Source organism: Callospermophilus lateralis, chromosome 13, assembly GCF_048772815.1.
Source record: "Callospermophilus lateralis isolate mCalLat2 chromosome 13, mCalLat2.hap1, whole genome shotgun sequence".
Lineage (NCBI taxonomy): Eukaryota > Metazoa > Chordata > Mammalia > Rodentia > Sciuridae > Callospermophilus > Callospermophilus lateralis.
Window position 1 is genome coordinate 84,686,293 of NC_135317.1, and position 25,831 is coordinate 84,712,123.

Genomic DNA, 25,831 nt, shown 5'->3' on the forward strand with positions numbered 1-25,831 from the left:
ACACTTGTCCTTTTTTACCTCACCTTACTCTTCTCTAAATTTCATGGATTTTCTTGGCCATAGTATTAGTGTGTTACGTATATCAGACAATAATACCACTAACTGGGAAGCTTAATCAATGGAAATTTATTTTCTTACAGTTCTGGAAGTTAGCAGTCCTAGATGAGTGTTAGGTTTCTCCTGAGACCTTCTCTTTGGCTTGTGGATGGTTGAATTCTTGCTGTGTCTTCACATGGTGCTTTCTCTGTGCAACCACTTCCCCTGATGTCTTTTGTGTGACCAAATTTCCTCCATTTATGAGGATACATGTCAGATTTGATCAAGGTTCACTTTGATAGTCCAATTTTGACTTAACTATCTCCTTACAGGCTGTATCTCCCAAACGCAGTCACATTCTGAGGTGCTGAGGGTTAGAGTTGCCACATAAGAATCACAGGTGAACCCAATTCATCCCATAACACTATGGAGCTGGGAGATACCATGGGTTCTACTAGGATACCTTATTCTACAAATTGTTCTTGATTTCACCATGTAAACACTTCAGCTGATTCTATAGACGCCTGCTTCTTTTATCAGGGACATTAAAAGAAATGATATTGTCCCAACATTCCTGGTGGTTCTTTCTCCATTTCTTCCTTGGCAAAAAAATCAAAACCACAAACAAATCAAAAAAGTACTACAAGATGGAGACATGAATGAAGGTAGTTATAAGAGAGGGAATGAATGGCACCTGTCTTCATTTTACTCTTGTTTTTTTCTTTTATATAAGCTAACATTGTCTGAAATTCTCCATAGAAATTAAGTTTATTATGTGTTTCTTAAAAATCAGTGTGACTACCTAAGAAATATTTTCCTAAGCTCACTTAATGGAAAACGCTTCTACCAGAAAGGTTCAGGTAGAAGGGTTTTCTATTAAGCACATTTTGAGTAATCTGTTTACTGCTCTGGCCTGGCAGTCTTCTGCTAGGACAGCCTTTAATAGCTCAGCACTCACTATCAAATTAGATCTAAATACTTCCGTTTTATTTTTTTAAGTCTCACAATGCTGTAGTACTAACTTATTTTTGTATCCTTATCTCCTGTGATTCTCTTATATATAGCATGTTCTCCAAATAACATGATCCTAAATATACTTCGTAGTTTCCGCCTTCGACTTCTTTTTAAAATGTGGTTCCCTCTGCCTTGAATTCATTTCTTCTACTTTCTTAGAAGATTTTGTTAAGTCAAAAAATCTAGCTCTTCATGAACAATTTTTTAAACTCCCCAATTTAATGTGATTTCTTCCTTATAGGAACTTGTATAGAATTTTATTAGATTCTACCAGGGTATGTATTGTTATATTTCATGGATTTATTTTTTTTGTAATTGTATTTATATTGTAATTTAATTTAAGGTAGAAAATGTGTCTTGTACATTTTATTCTTTCCACAATGTAGATATTCAATTAAGAGTTAAAGGAAGTAAAAAGTACACTAAAGAGGATTCTTTGAAGCTTGTAATTCAAAGTATTTTATGACCCACATACATATATCTGCTTTCCCTCATGAGACTCCATTGAAATAATCACAAAGAAATAAAGAATCATAAGCTTTCATCAGTGAAAAATAAGTGAAAGCCATGGGAGATTTCAATGAATTTCTGAGAGGTGAAAAGTAAATAAAAAATTTCTGGCAAAACCCCTATCCCAGAATATGCTTAGGAGGTGATACACTAGGACAAACACCAGCCTCCACTAGGACTCTGGGGTGCAAGATTTCTACAAAAAGAGAGCAAGGATTAATTAAAGTTCTGAATGCAGAACAAGGAGTTTTCACTGCTCCGTTGTCTACAGTATCACTTCCTGATACTCATATCTAGTCAGGACTTTATTACTGGAAAAAAATTAAAATTTTTTCTAACAGAAATTTTTAAAAATGAAGTATACACTAGCACATAATTTGGAGTTAAGGTTCAACCCTTTGTAATCAGATGGGAAGCCCCATACTAAACAGACCAATCCCTTCCCACTTACTCTAAGGTGAAACCTGCCATTTAACAAATTATATTCAGGAAGAACAGGATCCATTTAATATTCCTATATCTTATTGTCAGAATTTGTACATGTGACTCGTGTTAATTGCTAAAAGTCATCATGCCGAATGAAATAAGGGGAATATATCCAGTTCAAAGGAAAGCTACTACTTCTAGTTATAATGGAATTGTTTGGGTTTCATAGGGAAGATTTGGTCTTTTATATTCACTGGTAAAGAGTTTCTTTAGAAAGCAAAGACTATATCATTTGAAAGGAGAAGCAAATATATATTTTGGAAACCAAGAGAATTTCAGTAAATGAGGATAAAAATACATTAAAAGAGGTATATTTCAAAAGTAGAGACATATAGGTAATAGCTTTAGAAAATATTGAAGGACTTATAGAAGAATTACAGTGGTTGTTAAAAGGACAAAAGGCTATAGATATATTCAGTTCATTTGGTTTTTAATTTTTACAAAATTAACTACAATTTCTGTTTATATGTTTATAGAACAACTGCATTTTCTAAATTTTGAGGGAATAAAAGGGGCCTTACCAAATAAACCCACAAACAAAAATAGCTTAAAATTAGCATAATTGTTATTGTTAGAGTAAAAAATAAAAAGAGAGCCATGGTGGAGAAATATAAAGAAAGGCTTACTGAAATTAGAAAAGTGCTGAAATTTAAAAAATTTAATAAAAGTGTTGAAACGTAATCTTATAGTTGAGAATTTCACATAAAAATGCAGAGATGGAATATATAAGGAAAAGGATTAGAAGCCCAGGAGATTCATCCAGCAGTGATAATACCAGATAGAGTGGAAGTTCCAGAAAGAAAAGTGGAAGGAAATGGGGTGTGTGTGAAATTCTAAGAAGGGAAATTGAAGTCTTTAACCTGACAGGGTCTCCTGTCTGTGAGGTCATAATAAATGAAACATTCATTAGATAGAGACATAGCATTACCAAATTACTAAGGATTGATGATGAAGAAAAATTTCTTTAAACTTAGAGAAAGAGGGGAAAAAATGTCTGTGTTGGTTAGAGTTCTTATAGTGCAGACAAGTCTATGCATTTGCTAGTTTTAAGAACAAACATTCATAAAAAGTTATGGATGGCCCACAGAGTCATTGGGAGAACAAGAAAGCTAGCCTCTGTCTAGGCTGAACTTGTTTAAACAATTCCCAATGCTGCAACAAACAACTCATTAGAAAAAGAAGTTTGGGCCTCTTCAATCCTCAAAACCCTTCTTCCTCTGAAACATCTGCTGAAACAAAACTGGTGCTCCCTGCCTTGTTTCCTCATTTAGCTCACTCCCAAAATAAATTCCTACATTTGTGTCTAATTGATAGAAACCAGGTCACATATCAGCACCACAGCTAGGAGCAATGACTCCTAAAAGTTACCATTGAGAAGGGGTTGGTCCAAATTAGAAAAGTCAGGCATGGAGTCTCAACAGGAGACTGGAATAAATCAAAAGTAACATGTAGAACAAGGTGTACATTTCCCTTTCCAAAATGGGGTGGGGGGGCAACAACAAACTTCAAGAAAACCAAAATCTGTGATAAAACAAATGAAAAATTATTTGAACATTCTCTCTGATGCAGCTCAGGGAACTGGTAGTTAAGGTCATATATTTATAACATTCCATTTTACTCTGCAGTGAATTCCATTGTAGTAGTCATGATAATGTAATCACTGCTCACAAGTTTTCTTCTTTTAATCGAAAGGCATAGACTTATTTATAGCTAGTAAGCAAACTACCAGTAATTCAACTTTAACAATGTAAAAATAACTATAGTAATTAATTTGAGAGTAAAAGTTGAGATAAGTTTTGGAAAGGAATTGTGTATCTATTCCTAAGCTTACAAAATAGAAAATTGAGTCTGTGTCTAGAGTTGGTTAAGTATGTTATATTAAAAAGTAACTCAGATCTTAATTTACAAACTAACAACTTGTGAGTCAATTTCTGCTGGTAGATTGGTTTGATTTGGCTACCAACATGGCATGCACATTATTATCTTTTGAGCATTTGTTTTGTTTTTGAATCTGCCACTCAGTGGATATGTTAACAACCGGCTAACCACAAGTATGAACATCTGACATGGCTCTCTTTTTACCTTACTATACTTACTCTGCACATATAAAAGTTCAAGTGCACTGCAGAAGAGAATTTAAAATAGCTGTATGATTATATGAGCTGCCTTGAACAAATCCATTCTGAGATGATTCTTTCATATTTCATAGAAAGAGATCCATAGATACAGTTCAATGGTAGGATAATAAAATTTAAGAATATGAATAGGAGACACCTTAAAAGTCCTTCAATTAAGCTCAGGATTTGGAAGGATGTGTTTTTAATTTTTTGGTTAAGCTTTATGCTATGAATGAGGTAAAATGCTAAAAAACATTTAATTAAGTGTTAACATAATGTTATGGTTTGGTCATTCATTCATTCATACATTCCATAAACAATAATCACATGCATTCATACAGTATAAGGTATAGTAAAGAGTTTGAGAAATCAGACCAAGACTCATGAAGAGACTCTTGATTGAGTTTGTGATTTTGCAGGGCAGCACACAATTTTCAACATGGCTTACATATGGATTTGGAAAGTATTCCAAGTTGCCCCTAATTTACTTTATTAGTAAAACTATATTTTAGTTGTGGTGGTATGAGATTTTTTACTTTGAAAATAAATCAAATGACAACAGCAAAGTATAGCAAAATCTCCTGAGATCTAATTAGTTTTAAAAGAGCAAAGAAAGGCAAATAATAAAACATAAATAGCAACAATAAGAGCTTCCCAAACTTCTATATCCTTATGCATTTATATTTTGGACTGTAACTCTTCTGGCACATTTTTTCATGTTCTAAACTGAAGGGACTGGTATAGTGATGTAATGTCAATGCACAGGGCAGGAAGCACTTGAACAGAAGCTAAGCATATGGCATTTAGTAAGCAAGAAGGTGGGCTGTGCTCTGAGAGCCAGAGGGAAGACACATTCTGGCTATAAATTTTTATTAATGCTAAAATGGAATAGTCTAAAATCAGTGAGATATGACTTAATAATGGACTAAAGAGCTGAAAGTGCTGTTTCATTATGACAAGTTAATTTCTTTTTTTCACCTGGCAGTATAAAAAGTAGATGAAAACTCTTAGCAGAGCTTTAAGATTATTTTTGGCAATACTTATTAGGAATTAAAGGAGCTCTACCAAAACCCCTATTGAAGTTATTGAAGGAGAAATCAATTTCAAGGTCAGTGAATTTTGGCCACCTTCATTGTGCAATCCATCTTTCAAATCTGACTTTTAAGCTCTTTTTCATTTCTTATTGAAGTAGCTCTCTTTCAAAGGGTGTTCATTGCCTATGTTCACTCTCAGTAATTTTTGAAAACTATATAGCATTTCTCTATTCTTTCCACTTGCAACAGCAGTATTCCTTATCCTTAGAATGCCAAACAGGTGTCCAGTTCCATCTAGTGGTAGAAAATTGATTATCACCTTCTATATTGGAGGTGCAATTTTTAATCTTAGAACTCAGGTTTCTGTTTTGATGTCTGATAACATAAAGTTGGGGATTTTCTGCTATTCAAGAGCAGAAAGGCATAAGCAGTTTCCTAGTAGACTGAGGTATGTGAATCTTGGGTTATATTACTTCTATCTAGAGTTCTTCAGTATTTTCCTTTTTAGAAAAATAACCCTACATCTGTAGAGTCCATTTTATCTGCAGACTAGGAGGAATAAGTGTTCCTATGAAGTTAGGATAAATGTTTATTTTCTAACCTTACTTGTTTTGGAAGCTTTTGTGCACCCTGTACCCCATAAATTATAATTAATAAAGACATAGTCTGTACTTTCAATAAAAAAGATTTTTATGTCACTTTCTTTCTTCAAATAAAATTTAAATGACATCCTTTTCCTAAGTCCAAATTTTTCACACTTATATATATTTTAGTACTTACTAAAAAATGAATTTTATATCAAATATATCTCTTTTTTTCCACTGATGTGAAAATAATTTCACTTGATAGCAAAAATGAGTATATAATAGCAAGTAGTATGACAATCCATGTCAATTTTGATGAATCTGAAACTGATTATTGATCATGTGTTGAACTACTGTAGTTAGGACTGAAGAGAACAAAATGTACTAGAAAAGTAACCTGAGCAATTAGAATCCAGAGGCGTTTAAAACAGCATGTATAATATTATGAAAGAGGTGGATTCCCACTAATGATTACATTGTACAGTTTACAGGCTTGTAAACATTAAGTACTTGAAAACATTAAGGCGGCTCTTTAGTTTACCATTAGTGTGACAGAATTCTTTATATTTGTTAAGAAAACATAGAAGGAACAATCAATTTTACTGTGTAACATTTATTAATGTGAATTTCACAAAAACATCTAGCTTGAAAAGCATAAGTTGTCCATAGAATGAAGTTTTATATTGTTTTTTAAAAATACAAATCACATCACTGAGCAGAATAATTCAGTATATCCTTTTTTTTTTTAAAGAGAGAGTGAGAGAGGGAGAGAGAGAGAGAGAATTTTAATATTTATTTTTTAGTTATCGGCGGACACAACATCTTTGTTTGTATGTGGTGCTGAGGATCGAACCCAGGCCGCACACATGCCAGGCGCTACCGCTTGAGCCACATCCCCAGCCCCAGTATATCCTTGATAGAGGAACAGAGTATACAATATTATATGGCTTCAACATATCATATCTGTAACAGGAAATTCCAGTTAATTCCTTTATTTCTCTCTTTGGGAAAATTCAAATTGGAAAAGCGTTTAAAACAAAAATATGTAAGGGTCTTGTATTGAATTCAAAGGTCTATACTAAAATGCATTTTTGCAGAGAGCAGACCCAAGTACTCAGTAGCTAAAAGCCCTTTTTCCGCTTGGTTGATCATATTGAAGTGCAAGATTGGAAAGTGAGTTAATTTGCTCTCTGGCAATAAATACCCTTTTGCCTTGGAGGTATAATTATGGATTAATGAGAAATGTGCAGCTTGTGTTTAAAAGAAAAATCAGTTGTCAGAATTGATTTATACACAATCCAAAAGTTGGCTGGAACAAATAATATCTGTAACTTGGGAATGATAAACAGAATAGAACAACTACTTTTTAAAAATGAATACTTACTATGTTGAGAGGGACTTTCATATTGTCCCAGATTTGGTGATTACAACTCATAAATGAGGACAAAGAAGAATAAAGTATCTCATTTTGTTTTCTGATCTTCCTACCCTTCTATAAAAAGATGATCAGAAAGAGTGGCCAACAGAGGAGGGCAAGTGCTCTCCCCAGCCTGGTGAACTGAGGTGCTAGTGATCTACTTATTACTCCTGTGGAGTAGAATACCTGCTGGACATGGGAGCTAGTGTCTCTTTGCTAGTTACATAGCTGCTTGGGTAGTTCTCTATTGGAACATGTGGAAAGGAAAGGCAGAGGTGGCATGTCAGAAGCAGAGAGAGCTGTCCAGCAGCTACATCTACATCATGTGTATCCCAAAGCACAGCTGATAACTTAAAAAAGTTTGAGCTAAATTTCTTCTTTCCTGTACATTCCACAAAGTGAAGAGAATTAGTAAACTAATAATCATGATGTGTCCCAATAGCAAGTAAGCTGAAAGAGTGGTTACCACTGATAGTATATTATCTTGCCCCCTGCAAGTATTTTCACATCTCTGCAAGATTGCCAGGGTTTGGTAAACTTTCTCATAGAATATATTGATGGCCAGTTAGTTAACTAATCCACAGTACAGGAACAGCCCAAGAAAATCAAGCCTGCATTTGTAAGATTGGAGCTACAAACTGGGAGGTTTGGGGTTTAATTTGAATGGAACTTGAACATGATTTCAAAGAAATGAGCCTGGGAGATTTGAAATTCCATGGCTCAAGGCCACTGTCCTGAAAGGAGTTTGCAATTTACTTCACTAGACATTTTTTTCTCCTTTTTCCTAATCAATTTTCTTACAATTTACTTCTTTCCAGTTTTTTTTTTTTTTTTAATTCCCACTAAGACATTTCAGTTTAGGGTTAAAATGCAGAGGATAACAGATAAAACTTCTTTTCCTTCTAGATGCCCCCATCAGTTTTCCCAATATTCTCATGACTAAGGTACTGGGTACCTGAATTCTGCACATGCTTTTATTCTAGGGAATAGAGACCTACGGGTTTCCTTCAAATATCAAACACTGCCTATGCTCTATTTTCTCAATAGAATATTTCATTTTTATATTTCTGTTCTTTTTTCTTTATTTTTCTACTAACGTTTTTACAACAGCTGTAGCTGGCAATTATTTGAAAATAAAAGTGAACATAAACCTGACTAGGAAATATATTTTATGATTCAGTTTTTAGTTGATATAGTAGAGCAGCCTTAAAGTGCACAAAGGAAACAAGATTATGCTGTTTTACAAGTTGAAGTACTCTTTGAGGTTAAGTGTAGTAAGTAAATACAGGACATTTTCCCTATATGTTCATTTGGTATAAACCCATTACAAATCTTCATTAGATGGCTTTTCATAATTTTAATTAAGCATTCTATTCTGTCATTTTTGCTCCTTAAAGCTTTGTGTTTCTATTGTTGCTATTTTACTTAATTATAAAATTCAATTCATATGACATTAAGTGCATTTCGTGTCTATTAAGAATTATGAAACTCCTTGAATTCTTTTTCTTAATTCTAATAGCAAATTCATCATAAGTTAAGTAATTTGTTAGACCTTAAAAAGAATTTATTTTGCTTAAGGAGAAAGGAAATATATAATTGGAAAAGCAGCTCATTAGTAATTGAGCTTGGAGAACAATGTTAGCTTATTCTTTGTTCATTTAACAAAACATTTATTAAACACTTACTCTGTGTCACAAGGGATGGCACATCTGGGGAAAAAGTGGTAAACAAGACATGATCCTTTTCTTAATGGAGCTTATTTCACAGTAAGCAAGACATTAAGGATTAATTAATACAATTCAGTGTTACAGTGTTATGAAAAGATAAGTACACTACTGAAAAACTGAGGAAGAGTGATTAAGCTGAGGGTCAAGGAAGGAGTAGGCCATAGGAGAGAGCAGGAACAGCACTATGACAAAAATCTGGATATATGACAGTATTTTGTTAAAACTGTGCTTGGTAGGAGCATGTAAGAGAAAGATGATAGTAGTTGGTGAAACCTCAAAGACAGTCATAGAGTAATTCAGGAGGACTTTGGAAAGATGATAAAACTGTTCAACCTTGTATATCAGAGGAAGCCTTTTAAGCATTTTCAATAGGAAAGTGACATCAAGTGATGCAAGGTTTTGAAATTTTCCATCTCTTCAAATATTATCATTTTTATGTTTGGACACCTTTATCTTCTCATCTTTCTTTCTCCAACATAAATGCATTTGTAAAAATGAGTTTTGGAGGCAAGAAAGTAAGTTAGGAGTGATTTAAAAGTTTCAGAATTGATAATAGAAAGAGATAGGCAAATTGGTGAGTCCAAGATACACCTGGGTGGCAGAATATCCAACCTGACTTCTAAAAGGAACTCCAAAGCTGTTTTCTCCTCCTTATGCTGCCCCCTCTCAGCTTTGAAGCAGCCAGAACAATCATTGCCCCTTCTCCTTATAGTAGTAAGAAGTTCCTAAAATTAGAGGGAGGAATGAAGCAGGATTAGACAGGCAGTCAGTGTAGATAGGTAAATTGAGTCAGGTTGGATCGAGGAGGCCAATTTTGAGTGAGTCTGGGAAGTTGGATACTGTCCCCTGATGGACTGAAATGTCAATTCCTTCAGAGCCCTTCCACCACCCTTATCAAGAACCTGCCCCTGCTCTAACCTGTTGCCAAGGTAACCTGTCCCAGGAATTTACCCTCCCGACAGGGAGCTATAAGGTTGTTAATGTGTTTTTGGCTACTCCATCCTGCCATTCCCCCTTCAGCCCAACTGTTTCTCACCTTTTGGCCCTCCCACTGAGTATTCCTGGGCATAGTCACTAACTGCAGAAAGGAGAAAGATAAGGGGGAAAAGGCAGGAGGCAAAGGAATCCTAGGACATACCAAAAAGGCAGAACACCCTGCCTTTTGGGATACCAGGATAACAGCTATGGCCTCTGTGTTACCCCTGCTTCAGATGCTTAAAAAAAAATTAAAGGATTCTCTCTGTAAAAACTTTGACAATATATTTCCTATTCATTTATGCAATTATTTCTTTTATTCAAAAACAAATTTTGAATTAAATCTATCAAGATACAAAAAAGCAATTTTTGAATAGCAAATTATGGTAGAATGGTAAATTGAATAAATGAAGGTATTTTGAAAATCTACAGGACCTAAAATGTCCTCCATTACTAAAAAAAGTTAGAAAAAAAGTTGATTTCTAATTTCTTAGTAGCCTGAAAAAAATATTGGACTACTCAGAACTGAAGTTTTTGAACAAAGTTCAGATAGTGTAGCCAGAGTAACTGAATTGATTTTTTTTTGATCTACTCTTTCTGGCAAGGTCATTGAAGCCCTTAAGCCCCAGTTACTTTAGCTGTGAAATGGGAATAATAATAGAATATACAAGCAGTCTTGACTTACAATGTTTCAACTTAGGACTTTCAGCTTTCTGATGGTGTGAAAGAAATATGCATTTAGTAGAAATCAACTTCACATTTTGAATGTCAGTCTTTCCCTCTACTTTTGATATGTGATCTCTGGACACTGTTTCAGGATGCTGGGCAGTGCCTCAGAAACACAATTCGCAGCCAGCCTCATGATCAGGAAAAACAGCTAGTACTCCACAGTGTACTTATTCTGTTGCTAAGCTATGATGTTCTTGTAGGTTAGATGTCTGACATGCATTTTTGACTTGATAGTATTTCCACTTACAAGATGTCAATTGGGACATAACCCCATCATAAGTCTAGGAGCATCTGTATCTCATAGATTTCCAGGAGGATTAAATTCTTCCATTTAACAAATATTTCTGAACATTTGCTGTGTTCTAGAAAATCTTCTGGTCTCTGGACATCCCACAGAACAAAATAAGCAATGGGGCTCAGAAGGTCTGGTACTTATATTTTGCTGAGGATTGGCACTGGATGACAGGCTATGGCAGAAATAGCAATCAACATGCAAATTAATTTATGTGTTCATATCTTAGAGATGTCAATTTCACTCAGATTTATGAAGTTAAGACCATCCAAATAATCATGGAAATAACATTACTTTTGAAGTAAATGAGCTTATTTTAAGTTCATATGCACAAATGGAAAAACCAGACTAGCAAAGAGATTTTAAATAATTATTATGATATGGAAATACCATACATATACATACATAAATATATATATATGAATATATTTTTAATATTTTATAGTAACCATAATTAAATTAGTGTCACATTAGTAAAAGAACAGAGGCAAATCAATTTGACAGCCCAGAAAGTCCCAATAGAGACATATATACTTAGGAATTCAGTGTTTGATAAAGAAGTTATTTTAAGTCAGTTACTTAAAAATAGATTATTCAATAAATTTAATTACTCGATAGATTCATGGAAAAGTGAAATTTGATAGAGTAGTCATAATCATAGGAAGAGAGAAAAATTATTACTTTCTACCTAAATAAAATTTGCTCCTAAAATATTTGCAAGTGGTAGAGGGCTTTGTATGACAGAGAATATAATACTGCCTTGAAAATTATAAGGTGACTCTGAAAAATAGACATATAAAAAGCTTAAATCACCACTACCAATCCTGCATTCTTCTTTTTTGACAGTTTTTATTTTTTATTTATCATAAAATATTTCAAAATTGAAAAGATATAAGAAATCATTACAAATGTTCACGTACTTAACATTCCAAATTGACTTCTTCTCTCTTCTCTAGAACATAGTTAACACATTGGTGAAAATGTAGACACTTTATACTTAATATTTTTAGACTTAAGATTTATTCATGATGTTTTGTAAGTACTATTTGCATTTTCACTATTTATTATATGAATTTTTGTTTATCTATTTATAGATTATGGATAAAGGTACTTAAGTTTGTTATATGTTTTTTCTTCTAACAACAAATTCCTTCAGTTTCAACTTCAAAATGCACCCAGAAACTAACGTGGTTCAAACCATCATTAAACTTCCCTCTAAAGTTCCTGCTTTGCTTTTATTTTTCTTTCTCCCCAATGATTATCACCGACACGTAAAACAATGTACTGATTTCTTTCATTTATTGTTAGTGTTCCCCCACTAGCAAATCCACGAGAGATAGGATTTTTGCATTTTTTAACTGCTATATAATTTGAATCTAAAATCTTTTTTGGCACTTCACAATCACTCAATAAATGTTTTATGTAGAAATTCATGAATAGAAAATGAACACAGTCTTAGTGTTACATGGAATTGCTAGTGTAGAACATTTTTCAAGCAAATAATCCTAGCTTAAAAGAAAAAAGCTTGCGTATTTCCAAGGAGCTGAAAGTTATTTATAAGAAATCTTTAAGAAACTAGTATTGCTTAGTGGAAAGCATCTTTGCAAAACAGTAAGACAACAAGTGAGAGATTTAAGAAATTCATCTGATTTGTTCTTGTCAGACTCCTATCCTTTCTGTTCTGTCAAGTTGCCATGTGGTGTTCCCATTTCAGCCTCTGGAATTAGATTTATGATTGTCTTGAATAGCTTTTAATAAGTGCCCTTGCATTGTAATTAGTTGACCCCTTGCTGCCTTTTGGATCTCAAACAAATCCTCATGAATTACCAACACCTTCTCTTACATCTCTAGACCATAAGATGAGTTTTTATCTTTGCCAAGAACTATCTTGCCAATTGCACTGTGATACACAACAAGACGATTTTATTTTTTTTTGCCAAAGGGAAAGTTTCTCCACCAGGGCTAATCATTCTTAGGAAGTAGTAGTTAGCTATATGAAAGCAATAGTAAAAAGTGACTTCTTGTTTTTTTTCATATTTCTAAATACTAATAACATTGTGGAAAACTATGTAGAAGTTTTAAGTAGAATATTGTTTATTAGGTTGACTAGCTATGTCGAAAGTGATTCCAAAATTGAGAAATGAGGAGAATATGACAGCTAACACTTACACAGTGATTTTTATGATCTTAATACCTCCTAAGTGATTTTTTGGTGTTATTTTACGTAACAAAATAAGGCTGACACATTTTCACTAAAGAGATAAAGAATCATTAAGAAGTTAAATAGCTCACCGAAGCTTGCAAAGTTAATACAAATCAATCAAATAGATTCCAGGGCCCACACTTCTGACTCCTAAGAAATTAAACACAAGTGAAACATACCTTGAATATATATACTTTTAATTGATTGACAGTTTGAAGTGGTTGATAAGTCTTTCCCTAATAATCATTTAGACAGTATTCAGAACTTCAAGTAACTTTTTAAATTCTAAATATTGTATTACATATCTGCTTCCATTCATTAAGAACCTATACAGATTGTGATGGAATATTTTGATATTTTGATATTTATATTTTGCTGCTTGATGTGCATTACTTGTGCTGGTGGAGTTCATAAGCTTTATTCAATGAGTAAATTAGTATTAAAAATGGGGGAAAGGTCCTACTTGTATATTTATTATAAATTTGTCATAAATTGAATCTTTAAGTATCCATCAATCAAGGAATAGTACTATTTTTAAAAAAATTTCTAAAGCCACTGAGGTAATCCAATGTACAACAACCTAGAACAAAACAGATTGTATTTTTGTGATAAATTTATTTTAAAAAACACTTCTGGAATCTTTTTCAGAGAATGACTTAGCCATTCGGCTGCTATTAAATATTATCAGAGGCTGGATGGTTTATAAACAAAAGAAATTTATTTCTCATAGTTCTAGAGCATAGAAGCCTGATGTCCTCTAATAATGCAGTCAGATTCTGATAAGGACTCTCTTCTGAACTGTACACTTCCGACTTCTTTTTGTATTCTCACATGGTGAAAGATAGCTAATTAGTTCTTTGGCACTAATGATGGCACTAATCCCATTGAACAGGGGCACACTCTTAAAACCCTGTTACCTCCCGAAGAATCCAACTCCAGATGCCATCTACATTTAATGTTTCATTACATGTATTTTGAGGGAGACACAAACATTGAATCCACTGCAGAGACTCTTCTTTCTTTTATCACATTCTTGACTGCTATGAAATTGGAAGAAAGCCATTGCAATATTATAGACAGAAATTATTCTAAGTATGTTTTCAATAAAATTAATTGATAAACTGAAAATTTTAATTTTAAATAGAAAGCAAAATCAATACCTGCAAGAGCCAAGCAAGTATCGTGGAATAAAATTAGCCACTTTATGAGACAACTAAACAAACATTATAGTTGGAATATACATGACAGCATATTCATAAACACTAAAAGTCTAATGCTATATCTTACTGATTTATGATCTGAGTAAATGCTTTTATTAACTGCCTCTTGTAAAACTCTCACTTTCTAGAAACCTATCATTTCTCAAGCATATGAATGTATAGTGCCAATTGCAGATTTTTTTGGAGAGAGTATCATGTGTAATGTCATCACTTAGAGACCAGGCAACCTGCAGTACCTCTTTTCATTGTGCTTGCCAGCTCTTCCAGTTGGGAAACAGTTGTATAGCAACAACTGTTTTTTTTTTAACCACATTCATTGTTTTTCTCTTTGTGTGTGTGTATGTGTGTGTGTTTGTGTTGCAGAGAAGGCCAGCAATCGCCAGAACAGTGGCAGAAGATGTACGGTAGATGCTCTGGGAATGAAGTTTACCACATTGTTTTGGAAGAAAGTACATTTTTTGCTGAATACGAAGGAAAGAGTTTTACATATGCCTCTTTCCATGCACACAAAAAGTATGTTTTTGCTTCCAGAGTGGAACTTAAGTATCCATCAATCAAGGAATAGTACTATTTTTTAAAAATTACTTACGTTTATTAATGCATATTAATTGTACAAATTGATGGGTTTCACTGTGACAATTCCATATGTGCATACACGCATATGTGATGTGATGCTTTGATCATTGTACCCTCCCCTCTATCCTCTCTGGCCTTCTGTCCTCTCCCTGCTTCCTTTTTATAGTCCATTTTCACTTCTGCTTCTGGGTCATATTTATTTATTTATCTATCTACTTATTTATTAACTTTCCACATGTTACAGAAAACATGCATAACTTGTCTTTTTTGTCTGGCTTATTATGCTTAAGATAATGCTCTCTTATTTCATCGTGCAAATGACATGACTTCATTATCTTTTATGGCTCAGTAGTATGCCATTGCACATACATACACCATATTTTCTTTATCTATTCATCTGATTATGGGCACTTAGGCTGATTTCATATTTTGGCTATTGTGAATAGTGACATAATAAATGCAGGTATACATTTACCTCTTTTGTATGCTGACTTCAGTTTCTTTAGATAAATTTACAGGCCTCCTGTATCTGGATTATATGGTAGTTCTATTTTTACTTTCTTAAGGAATTTGCATTCTGTTTTCCATAGTAGGTTTACTAATTTCTATATTCACCAACAGAGTGTAAGAGTTCCTTTTTGACATGTCCTTGCCAGAATTGGTTATTTTTAGTATTTTTGATAATAGCCACTCTGACTGGGATGAGATCCAATGTCAGTGTAGTATTTTTTTAATGTTTCATAAGTGCATTTTGGTTATATTCCATAGTAAGGTTCATTTTAACATAATCATAGTTTTATGGAATATAATTTGTTCCATTTCAGTCCTCAGTACTTCCATTTGCCTCCTTTCCTTTCTACCACTGGTCCCTTTCCAAAATAATTTTGATTTTCATTTTCCTACTGACTAAAGATGTTGAGCATTTTTTTTTCATACATTTATGGGTCATTTGTGCTTCTGTTTTTGGAGAAGCGCCTATTCAGTTCATTTTCACACTTTTTGATTGGATTACTTGTTCTTTTGTGTTTTGTTTTTTGAGTTCTTTATATATTCTTGATATTAACCCTCTGTAAGATGAATAACTGGCAGGTTTTTTTTTTTTCTCTCATTCCATAGAATGTCTTGACTGAATTATCTTGCTTTACAGAAGTTTTTTGATTTGATGTAATCTCATAAGTTAACTCTCGATTTTATATCCTGAGCTATTGAAGCCCTATTCAGGAAATTGTTGCCTATGACCATATCTTAAAGTGTTTTCCCCTAAAGTTTTAAACTTTCTGATCTTAGATTGAGATCTTTGGCCCAACTTAAGTTCATTTTCGTACAGTGTGAAAGACAGAAGTATATTTTTAAACTTCTACGTTTGAATATCCAGTCTCTCCAGTATTATTTGATTGTCTTTTCTCCAGTGTGTTATTGATACCTTTGTCAATAATTAGTTAGATGTCTCTTTCTGGATTTATTTCTGTTTCCTATATCCTATTCTATCATTCTTTTCCTTGCTTTTAGGCTAATATGATAAAGTTTTTGTTATTATAGTTCTGTAGTATATTTTGAAATTAAGTATCGTGATGCCAATAGCATTGATTTTTTGCTCAGGATGACTTTAGCTATTTGGAAACTTTTGTGATTTCAAATGAATTTTAGGATTATTTTATCTAGTTCTGTGAAGAACATCATCAATATTTTGACGGGAATTATACTGAATCTGTAAAGTGTTTGGATTCTCCCAAGCCATAAACATGGGCTGCCTTTCCATCTTCTATTGCTTTCTTTAGTTTCTTTTTTCTTTGTTTTATAATTTTCATCATAGAGTTCTTTCACCTCCTTTGTTAAATTTATTCCTGGATATTGTTAAAATTTATTTTCAGGTTAGTGTAAATTGTGAATTGTATTGCTTTCCTGACTTCTTTCTCAGTGAACTCTATAGGTCTATAGAAATGCTATTGATTTTAGTTGTATTTGAATCCTGCTAAATATGATGGTTTTAAAATCAGTTCTAAGAGTCTTTTGATGGAGTCTTTGAGTGTTTCTATAAAGAGAATCATGTCATCTGCAGATAGAGTTAATTTGAATTCATCCTTTCCTATTTGTATCCATTTTATTTCTCTCTTATTGGCTCTAGCTAAAATGTAAAATACTATATTTAGTAAGAGTGGTGAGACAGAACAACCTTGTCTTGTTCCTGATTTTAGAGGAAGTGATTTTACTATTTCCCTATTTATTATGATGTTGGCTATCATTTCCTTATAGATAGACTGTTATGTTGAGATATGATCCTTCTACTCCTAATATATTCAAGGCTTTTATCACGATGGAATGTTGAATTTTTATCAAAGGCTTTTCCTTTATCGATTAAGTTGTTAATATGATTTTTATCCTTGATTCTCTTTCTGTACTCTATTGTTTATTAATTTGTGTATGTTGAACCATGTTCTCATCATTGAACTGAAACTGACTTGATCATGTCATATGATATGAAGATGCTGTTGAATTTGGTTTGGAAGTAGTTTATTGAAGATTTTTGCATCTCTGTTTCTCAAGGATATTGTTCTGTAGCTTTCTTTTTTCTTGTGAGGTTTTGGTAGGAAGGAAACAATACTTTCATAGCAATAAAACATAGTTTTCTAAAAATATAGTGAATATTGGTGTTCATAAGTTTCAAGTACTGTGGAATTTTTGACATTTATTGCAACATTTGAACTCTGGCTACTGTGTGGTCTCTACATGTTAATGTTGTCAAGAGTAATTATAGTTTAAGAGGAATAATTAAACAACTTTTTAAATTCTCATTTAAAATAATTTAGTCCATTAAGAGTTCACAAGTACTTGAGATAAAATTTTTTACAGAACTGAGTTTTCAAGTTTTGATTAGAAAATCAAACACAGATATCATTACACATAAAAACTATAGAATTGAAAAAGTTGATGATACCACTTGCTTTGGCCAGAGAAATAAGATAAAAAGAAGTAAAATTGCATTACAATCTAAACATGGGATATTATTATTATTATTTCTGAGGAAAATATTTGCTTAAGAAATACAAAGATATGTATATCATGAAAAGAGTACAGTAACCATATTAAAATATATTACTGATATACTTCAAGAATTTATAATATATCTAGCATATCCCACTAATTAATATATAACATATTCTCATTTCTCAATATGATTCACATGTACATAATGTGTGTGTGTATATATATATACACATTCTTCTATATAAAAATATTTTAAAATTTGATTTATTTTATACAACTATAGCATATGTTGAAATAAAAATATTCAGGACAATTTCTATTGGAACATAACCAAAAAAAGATGTTTAAAAAATGCTTAAATAGTCTGTTATGGGCTGGGGTTGTGGCTCAGCAGTAAAGCGCTTGCCTCGTACATGTGAGGCCCTGGGTCTCAGCACCACATTAAAAAAATAAAATAAAATAGAAGTATTGTGTCCAACTCCAACTAAAAAATAAATATAAAAAACAGGCTATTACATTCAAAGATTTTTATTTTTCCCAGTTAATCTGCACATCTATTTAAGGCAAATGTTTCTTTCTAAAACTCAAATTTAATCAAATATTATAGAAATAGTACTAAAATAAGGACTTTCATATAATGTCTTCTAAATTTCTTTCTTTCCTTATACCAATAATTTTAAAACTCTTTTGTTTATACTTTTGACCATAGTATTTATATTATAGAACATCATGTTTATCGTATGATATTCATTCTGATGTTTTATATTAACTTCTACTAAGTACATGATATGTATATTTATATTTATTGATTGTTGATTAGTCATAATCAAGTAAACAATTTTATAATGACATATTTTTCTATAAAAATGTGCATCTTACACTTTTACAGTTTACTTCAGCTTTCATCATTTTATGATTTGAAATTTTAATATTTTTCTGTTTATAATATTTTAGTAATTTTCTTACATATGTAAGATTAAAAAAGAAACTAAGACTTGTTGAATTACAATTCTTAAACTCTTTTATTTTTATTTATTTATTTTTTTTCAAATTAAGGTTTGGTGTCTGCTTGATTGGTGTTAGGAGGGAAGACAATAAAAACATTTTGTTGAATCCAGGTCCTCGTTACATTATGAATGCTACAGACATATGTTTTTATATTAATATTACCAAAGAAGAGAATTCAGCATTTAAGAACCAAGACCAGCAGAGAAATAGCAATGTACCAAGATCATTTTATCATGGACCTTCCAGGTTACCTGTACATAGCATAATTGCCAGCATGGGTAAGTACAAACTAGTTTCAAATTACTCTTACTTTCTATTAAAAAAATAATTATACATATACTCTGATTTTTAAAATTTAATTTCAAAGCTAAATTTAAAACAGGTATGGAATATTATTAACTAGGTATAATCACATATACAGAAGAAAATTTCCATACTGTTAATTTAGTAAAAAAAGTAAGATATTATTAAAATATAATTAACAATTGATTTGTATTTCTGATTGTACCATAAGTACCTGACTACTATATTTATATTTTAAATTATCTATCCAACTTTCTTCAGAGGGCATTTCTAATATTCTCCATTTTTCTCAAAACTGTCTTTCTATCTCCCGTTTAACTCTGATCATTATACATGAAAAAAAAAAAGCAACGATGTAGGAATTTCCCTAATATTTTTGCCACCAAACCACCTAAAAACCTGTAGATATTTAGTTTTTGTTACAAGGAAAATGCCTCTTTCCTTTTAATGAGTCCTAGTGTGTCACCTATGCTGTCGACCCAGTCTCTTATTTCTTCTTTAGGTCTTCATTATTTAGCCCATGATGTCCCATATTTTCAATTCTGAGAATATTTCAAGAAATTGAAATATGTATAGTGAGTAGTAATTACAAGGTCTAGAGTATGACCATGAGAGTGAATGGTTAATAAATGGCATTAAAATAGGTTGGAAATCATAATCTAGAGCTTATATATCCTTTATATGTATTTTCATTATTTATGGAATACATGTACATATATTTCCAAATGCTTTGTTCATTCACCTACATTTTTCTTAAAAGCATAGTCCTCTAAAAACATAATAATTATTTCAAATTTATTATAGTATAATATTTGTTGCTTAACTTAAGTTTTTTATAGGCATTCTATAAGTGGGATGATTGAACAAGATGGGTTAATTCATCCTTATTACCTAACTTCATTTTTTTCCCCAAAAGTCAGTCTCTCCCTCTCTCCCTCTCCTCTCTCTCTCTCTCTCTCTCTCTCTCTCTCTCTCTCTCTCTCTCTGTCTCTTCCTCTCCTCTCCTCTCCTCTCCTCTCCTCTCCTCTCCTCTCCTCTCCTCTCCTCTCCCCTCCTCTCCTCTCCTCTCGTGTGCTCTTTCTCCTTTTTATGTATTTGTCTCCTCTTTATGTATTTATTGAATACTTAATGCGTACCAAGAACTCTCCTAAGTATTTATAATAAGTAAAATAGTCAACAGACAAAAATCTAGCTCATACAGCTTACATTCTATAATAGGGAAGACAGGTAATAAACACTATATAAAAATGAAAGTAAATAATTTAGTATGTTAGAAGGGGATAACTAATAGAAAAAGAAGAAATTGAAACTAGTAAAGGGGATTATGAAGTCAGCAAGGACTATGTTTCTAAATAAAGTGGACAGTAACTCTCATTATGAAGGTGATATTTGAGAAATTATTTGAAGTAAATAGCGGATTAGTCCCCTGGACACTTAGAAGACCATCACTTGGGGCAGAGATAGCAACTAGCACAAAAGGCTTATAATGGGACCCTGGGTTCTGCAGGAATAGGAGAGCCCTTCTAATTGAGGCACAGTAAAAGGCCAGATCATGTTGGACTCTCTGAGTTACTGGAAGGATTGCAGTATCTCTTCTGGGTATAGTGGGATCATGCAAAATTTTTAACTGATCAGTTTTCTGATATTGCCTATGCTAAAGCTTATTTCAGTACAGTCACTGTGGCTATTGTTGAGAATAGACGTTTTGAGGCAAAGATCTGAGTGTTTTCAACAGGAAATGATATGAAAGAGAAAAATTTGCATTTATATCAAAGTTACCAGTAATTGGGATTCCTTAAAGAATTGGGACTAAACTATGAAAAAAAAGGGGAGTATGATGCACTTCAAGAGTTTTAAATTAAATGACTGCAAAAATGAAATGGACAAAGAAGAGCTCTTTCAATGGAGTAGTGGTAGAGAATACCAGACTGGAGTAGGAAAAAACAGAAGGTAGGAGACAAACACAAACCCTAGATCTAGACAACTTTTAAAAGTTATTCCATAAAGAAGAACCAAGAAATATTTTGGTACCTGGTGGTGAAAGTATGTGGAATTGAGAAAGGCAAAGAAACAAGGGTTGGGTATATGTAAGAGTGTATATAATGATAAGCCATGGAAGGAAACTAGGTAAGGAAATGAAAAGATATCTGTAGGTTAAAGGAGACTGAAAGAATAGATTAATAGATTATAATTCTAGTGGGAATCCAATGGTAGGGACCTGGAAAAAAATGAGGAAAAATGCATGTGTCAGGGTGTTAGATTCCATAAATAGGGACTATGTATAGTGAGTAGTAATTACAAGGTATAGAGTATGACCATGAGAGTGAATGGTTAATAAATGGTAGAAGAAATACCCATTATTGGAGTAGAGGACAAGGAACCAAGTCTAGAGTATTCGAGGGACATACATAATGAAATTGCCAAGAATTAGGACAGATGATGTATAGAGACTAATCTGTGACACAGTAGCTGAGCTACCCAGGCATTCTTGGCTATGTAAACACAAGAACATAAAAAGTTGAATTTAAGCAAGGCTCAGTTTTGTTGAAGGAGTGCCATGGGACATAAATGTATCTGGAACCAAAAGTAAATGCAAAAAAAAAAAAATAGTCATAATGTTTAAGCATGGAATTTAAGGTGGAAAAGGAGATGGAATATTAAGGTAATGGGAGAAACAGTGAAAAGTTGGCATCATCGATAAATCAAAGTTCCAGTAGCATAAGATTGTATCTGTGGTTTGGAAATCAGTGAGACTAAGCTGAAAAACATGAAATAATGGTGTTCAGAGGATGAATACATGAAATGAATAAATGCAGCCTTTTGTAACAGCATGTAAATATGTCTATGAAAAGGAAAGGTTGTGATAAGGTGAAAAGCAATTTACTCAGTGGATGCAGGAAACTAAGAGGTAAGGGTGGAGGAAGATTCATCAATTTATGTTTAAAAAATACTATATGAGGCAAGAATGTTGTTATGGGATACATTGCATCTCCCCAAATTCCTGTTTGAATTCTAACCCCAGGTGCTTCAGAATGCAATCTTATTTGAACGTGGGGTTTTCACAGAGGAAATTAATTAAAAATGAGATCATTAGGGTTAATAACTAAATCCACATGATGAGTAGAATGAGGAAATTTGGGTGCAGATAGGCACAGAAGAAAGATGAAGTAAAGATATAAAGGGAAAGTGGCCACCAGTAAATCTAGAAATAAGGTCTGGAACAATACCTTGCCTCATAGTCCTCAGAAAGAGCATCCTCAGAAAGAACATCCCTATAAACACCTATAAACACCTTGATCGTGAACTTTTGGTCTCTGGAACTAACAAATAAGACACACAGTATGGAGTATTTTGTTTTGGCAAACTAAAACAATATCGCAAAAATTCACCAGAATCATTTAAAAACATATAGTCTAGGGGCAATGATCAATTAAAATAATAAAAACAGAGGATCACATAATCTGAAGACATATAATTGAAAGTTGGGATATTCACAACAGATCAATAGAAAATGGTCTTAAGGCGACAACACTGAGCCTATTTACTCAACTTAAGAAGACAATTAACCTCTTTAAGAGGGTTGAGGGAAAGACCTTAGGGAGAGGACAGGAACCTTCAAAGAGTTCATTTCTGTAACTAATTGCCTCTCCACTGAATTCTTTCTTATGATCACATCCTAGTGCCAATTCTGGAACCAGATGTCAGTGTTTGCAGAATATCTGAGTAGTGACTAACAGGAGAATCCATAAGTTAGGCAGGAAAATGATAAAGAAGTGACTGCAGTAACATGGAGTCACTCAATTTCTTGGGAATTTAGCAGAAATTTAATCCACAGTGCAGGTATAGTGATTAGGTTACATGAAGGGAGCTATGTCTGTTACTTCTAAGCAGAAATAAGGGAGGAAAAGTTCAATGAAGATCTCATTTTTGTCACTGGCCAGAGGGTCTTGAAAAGTTTTTGAATGATGAATTCACTTTTCTTTCAGAAGTAGATGACACGATTATCTCTAGAGAGTAAATGTATAAAGTATAAATCTAAACTCACAATATTAAGATGTCAGTTATACTATATGGATTTCCTTTATTTCTATATCATTTAAATAAGTCAAATCCATTCACTTGCTTAATGAATAACTTTATATCATTACCTCCCCAAAATTTCCCTCTGTCCTATGATATATAGATTGTATTTTATATTACTCCTCTGCTTACACTGCTAAAAATTGGAGAGAGGAAATGTGCCTACCATTTTCGATGGCTACAACATTACTTCTTGTCAGATTCTGGAACATCTGAGTTCTTTGGCCATGTAGCATTCTTCCCCCTGGGATCCACCTCTCAAAAGTCCCATCACCTCTCACCTCACCACACTTGAGACCAAGTTGCCAATGCATAAGTCTTTTGAGGACTAATCACATTGAAAACATCACATACACATTTATAAAAGTATAAGATTTCTTATCCAGGGAAACATTTATATGAGGAAAAAAGTTAGTTTTTGGAACTCAAGATTACATATCTTGATAATGCTAATTATATCTCGCTGATTTTCATGATTAAATGATCAGTGTGTGTCCTGTATGTGACACATGCCTTTATATGTTTTGGTGTTTCAGGTACTGTGGCTATAGATTTGCAAGACACAAGCTGTAGATCAGCAAGTGGTCCTACCCTGTCTCTTCCTGTAGAGGGAAGCAAAGAATTAAGAAGACCTAGCATTGCTCCTGTTTTAGAGGTTGCAGATACATCATCAATTCAAACATGTGATCTTCTGAGTGACCAATCAGAAGATGAAACTGCACCAGATGAAGAAATTTCTTCAAATTTAGAGTATGTTTAGATGTTCTGAGGTGGAAAAATTGTTTGTTTTGTGTTAGTGACCTTAAGTATTGTCCTTAGATACCTTACCAATAAGTAAGGAGATGATGTTCTCACCTTGTGACCATTCTAGAATCATTCCTTCAGGGCTTTACCAAGTCACCCCTGTATTAGTCACTATCTTACTGGACTACCAAGCATGCTAAGCCCTCATGTTTCTGACTTTAAAATATATTTTTCAATTTCATTTTTCTCTAAAATACACTTTATCTGTTAAAAAAAAAATGTTTATATTCCTAGACTATAAAGTGCATTTTCATGGTTGGATTTTTTTATTATAATGTGTTAGTTAGTATTACATTACAGTGATCTAAGTACAGGAGGAAAGATCAAATCAATGGATTAATTTACTGATGAGGTTAAAGACTGTGATCCAATCATTTCCTAAAAGCATCACCTCTGAACACAGCTACACTAGGAACCAAGTCTTAAACACATGACCTTTCAGGGACACTAAATAGCCAAATTGTGACAATCATTTTTTTTTTTTATTCCACATCCATTTTGAAGTTCTATCAGTTATTTAATGATGTGTAATAGTAGCTTCCTCCATTATACTTCTCTTCCTTATCTCACTTTTAGCATTCTTTTTCATTCAGTAGAGAGCAATAATATTTTAAATTGATGAATTAAAGGATTCTCTCCTTTTCCAAGCTTCCATAATGTTACAGTATCTATCTATTTTGTAGTCTACAGTAGAATCTGTTTAGCCTTATTATTCCACATATTATATTGCCACAGCAAAATAGAAATCATAGAGTTCCACACCTTTACTATGGAGTCTATAAGACTTTGTTTGCTATGGCAATTCCACTTTATACTGATGTTTCAAGTACTGTGGCTATAAATTTGCAAGACACACCTTATTCTCCAGGTACAGTGATGGATTAAATAATATGGCCTATGGTTTTTTTTACCTGTGTACTATGTATAATTACTGCCTCATAGCATTATATGAAAATTAATTGAGATAATGGAGGAAAATGCTTAGTACAGTGTTTTCTGCTCCACAAGCAACAAATAAAGAGTAATCGTTGTTCTTATTAGTAGTGCTGGTATGAGTGGTATTGGTAACATCATCACCTAACATATTTCCCAGCTTTCATATAAATTCATTTAATGTTGACATGAATGAAGATAAACTGAAGTATATTTGAATCTTCAAAAGATCTCTGTTTTTTTTAATCTTCCAAATTTTTCTTTTACATTGATTATAAGATACCTTGAAGCCTCCACAAAACTAAATCTACTTTCAAAGAAATTAATGGTCCTTGGACTCAGATATATTTGTGGGTTCAAAGATGGAAGCAAGGCACAGGCTTCACAATCAATATCTTTGAAAAAAATAGCGTTTTGAAGGGTAACTGAAATTCTTGATGTTTTTGAAAATATTGAGAAGTGGAAAGTTTTTATTTCTAGAGAAATTGAAATATTAGTGGACATTACAAACTTTTAAATTTGCAGAATGTGCTCTGTTTGACTTCTGAACCAATGATGTCTGGAAAACAGTTTTAGTTAGGTCTCACATGCATGGCTTCCCAGGTAAATTCAGTAAAATCAATAGCTTCCCTTTAAAAGCACATTGCTTTCACTAAGTTTTCTTTTATTTCCTCATCATTTATGTTGCTACTTTTTAGAAGTCCCATTTTTTAAATAAGTGTAGCCAAAATATGCAGGTGGCTGTTTTTTAAAAGTCAGCAAACAACCTAAATGTCTTTGATAATATTTCAAGTACAG

General features: G+C 32.9%; 1 protein-coding gene across 3 annotated transcripts in view; it reads left to right on the forward strand.

The window, feature by feature from the left end:
- Window positions 1-25,831, forward strand: part of Kcnt2 (potassium sodium-activated channel subfamily T member 2) — a 345,157-nt gene that overhangs the window by 240,268 nt on the left and 79,058 nt on the right. For 2 of the 3 annotated variants that reach the window (XM_076831490.1, XM_076831491.1), the window contains exons 15-17: window positions 14,708-14,857; window positions 18,962-19,191; window positions 23,833-24,046. In XM_076831490.1, coding sequence (XP_076687605.1) covers window positions 14,708-14,857; window positions 18,962-19,191; window positions 23,833-24,046 — 594 coding nt within the window. The remainder of the gene's footprint in view (window positions 1-14,707; window positions 14,858-18,961; window positions 19,192-23,832; window positions 24,047-25,831) is intronic. The other variant, XM_076831492.1, reaches the window with a different exon arrangement.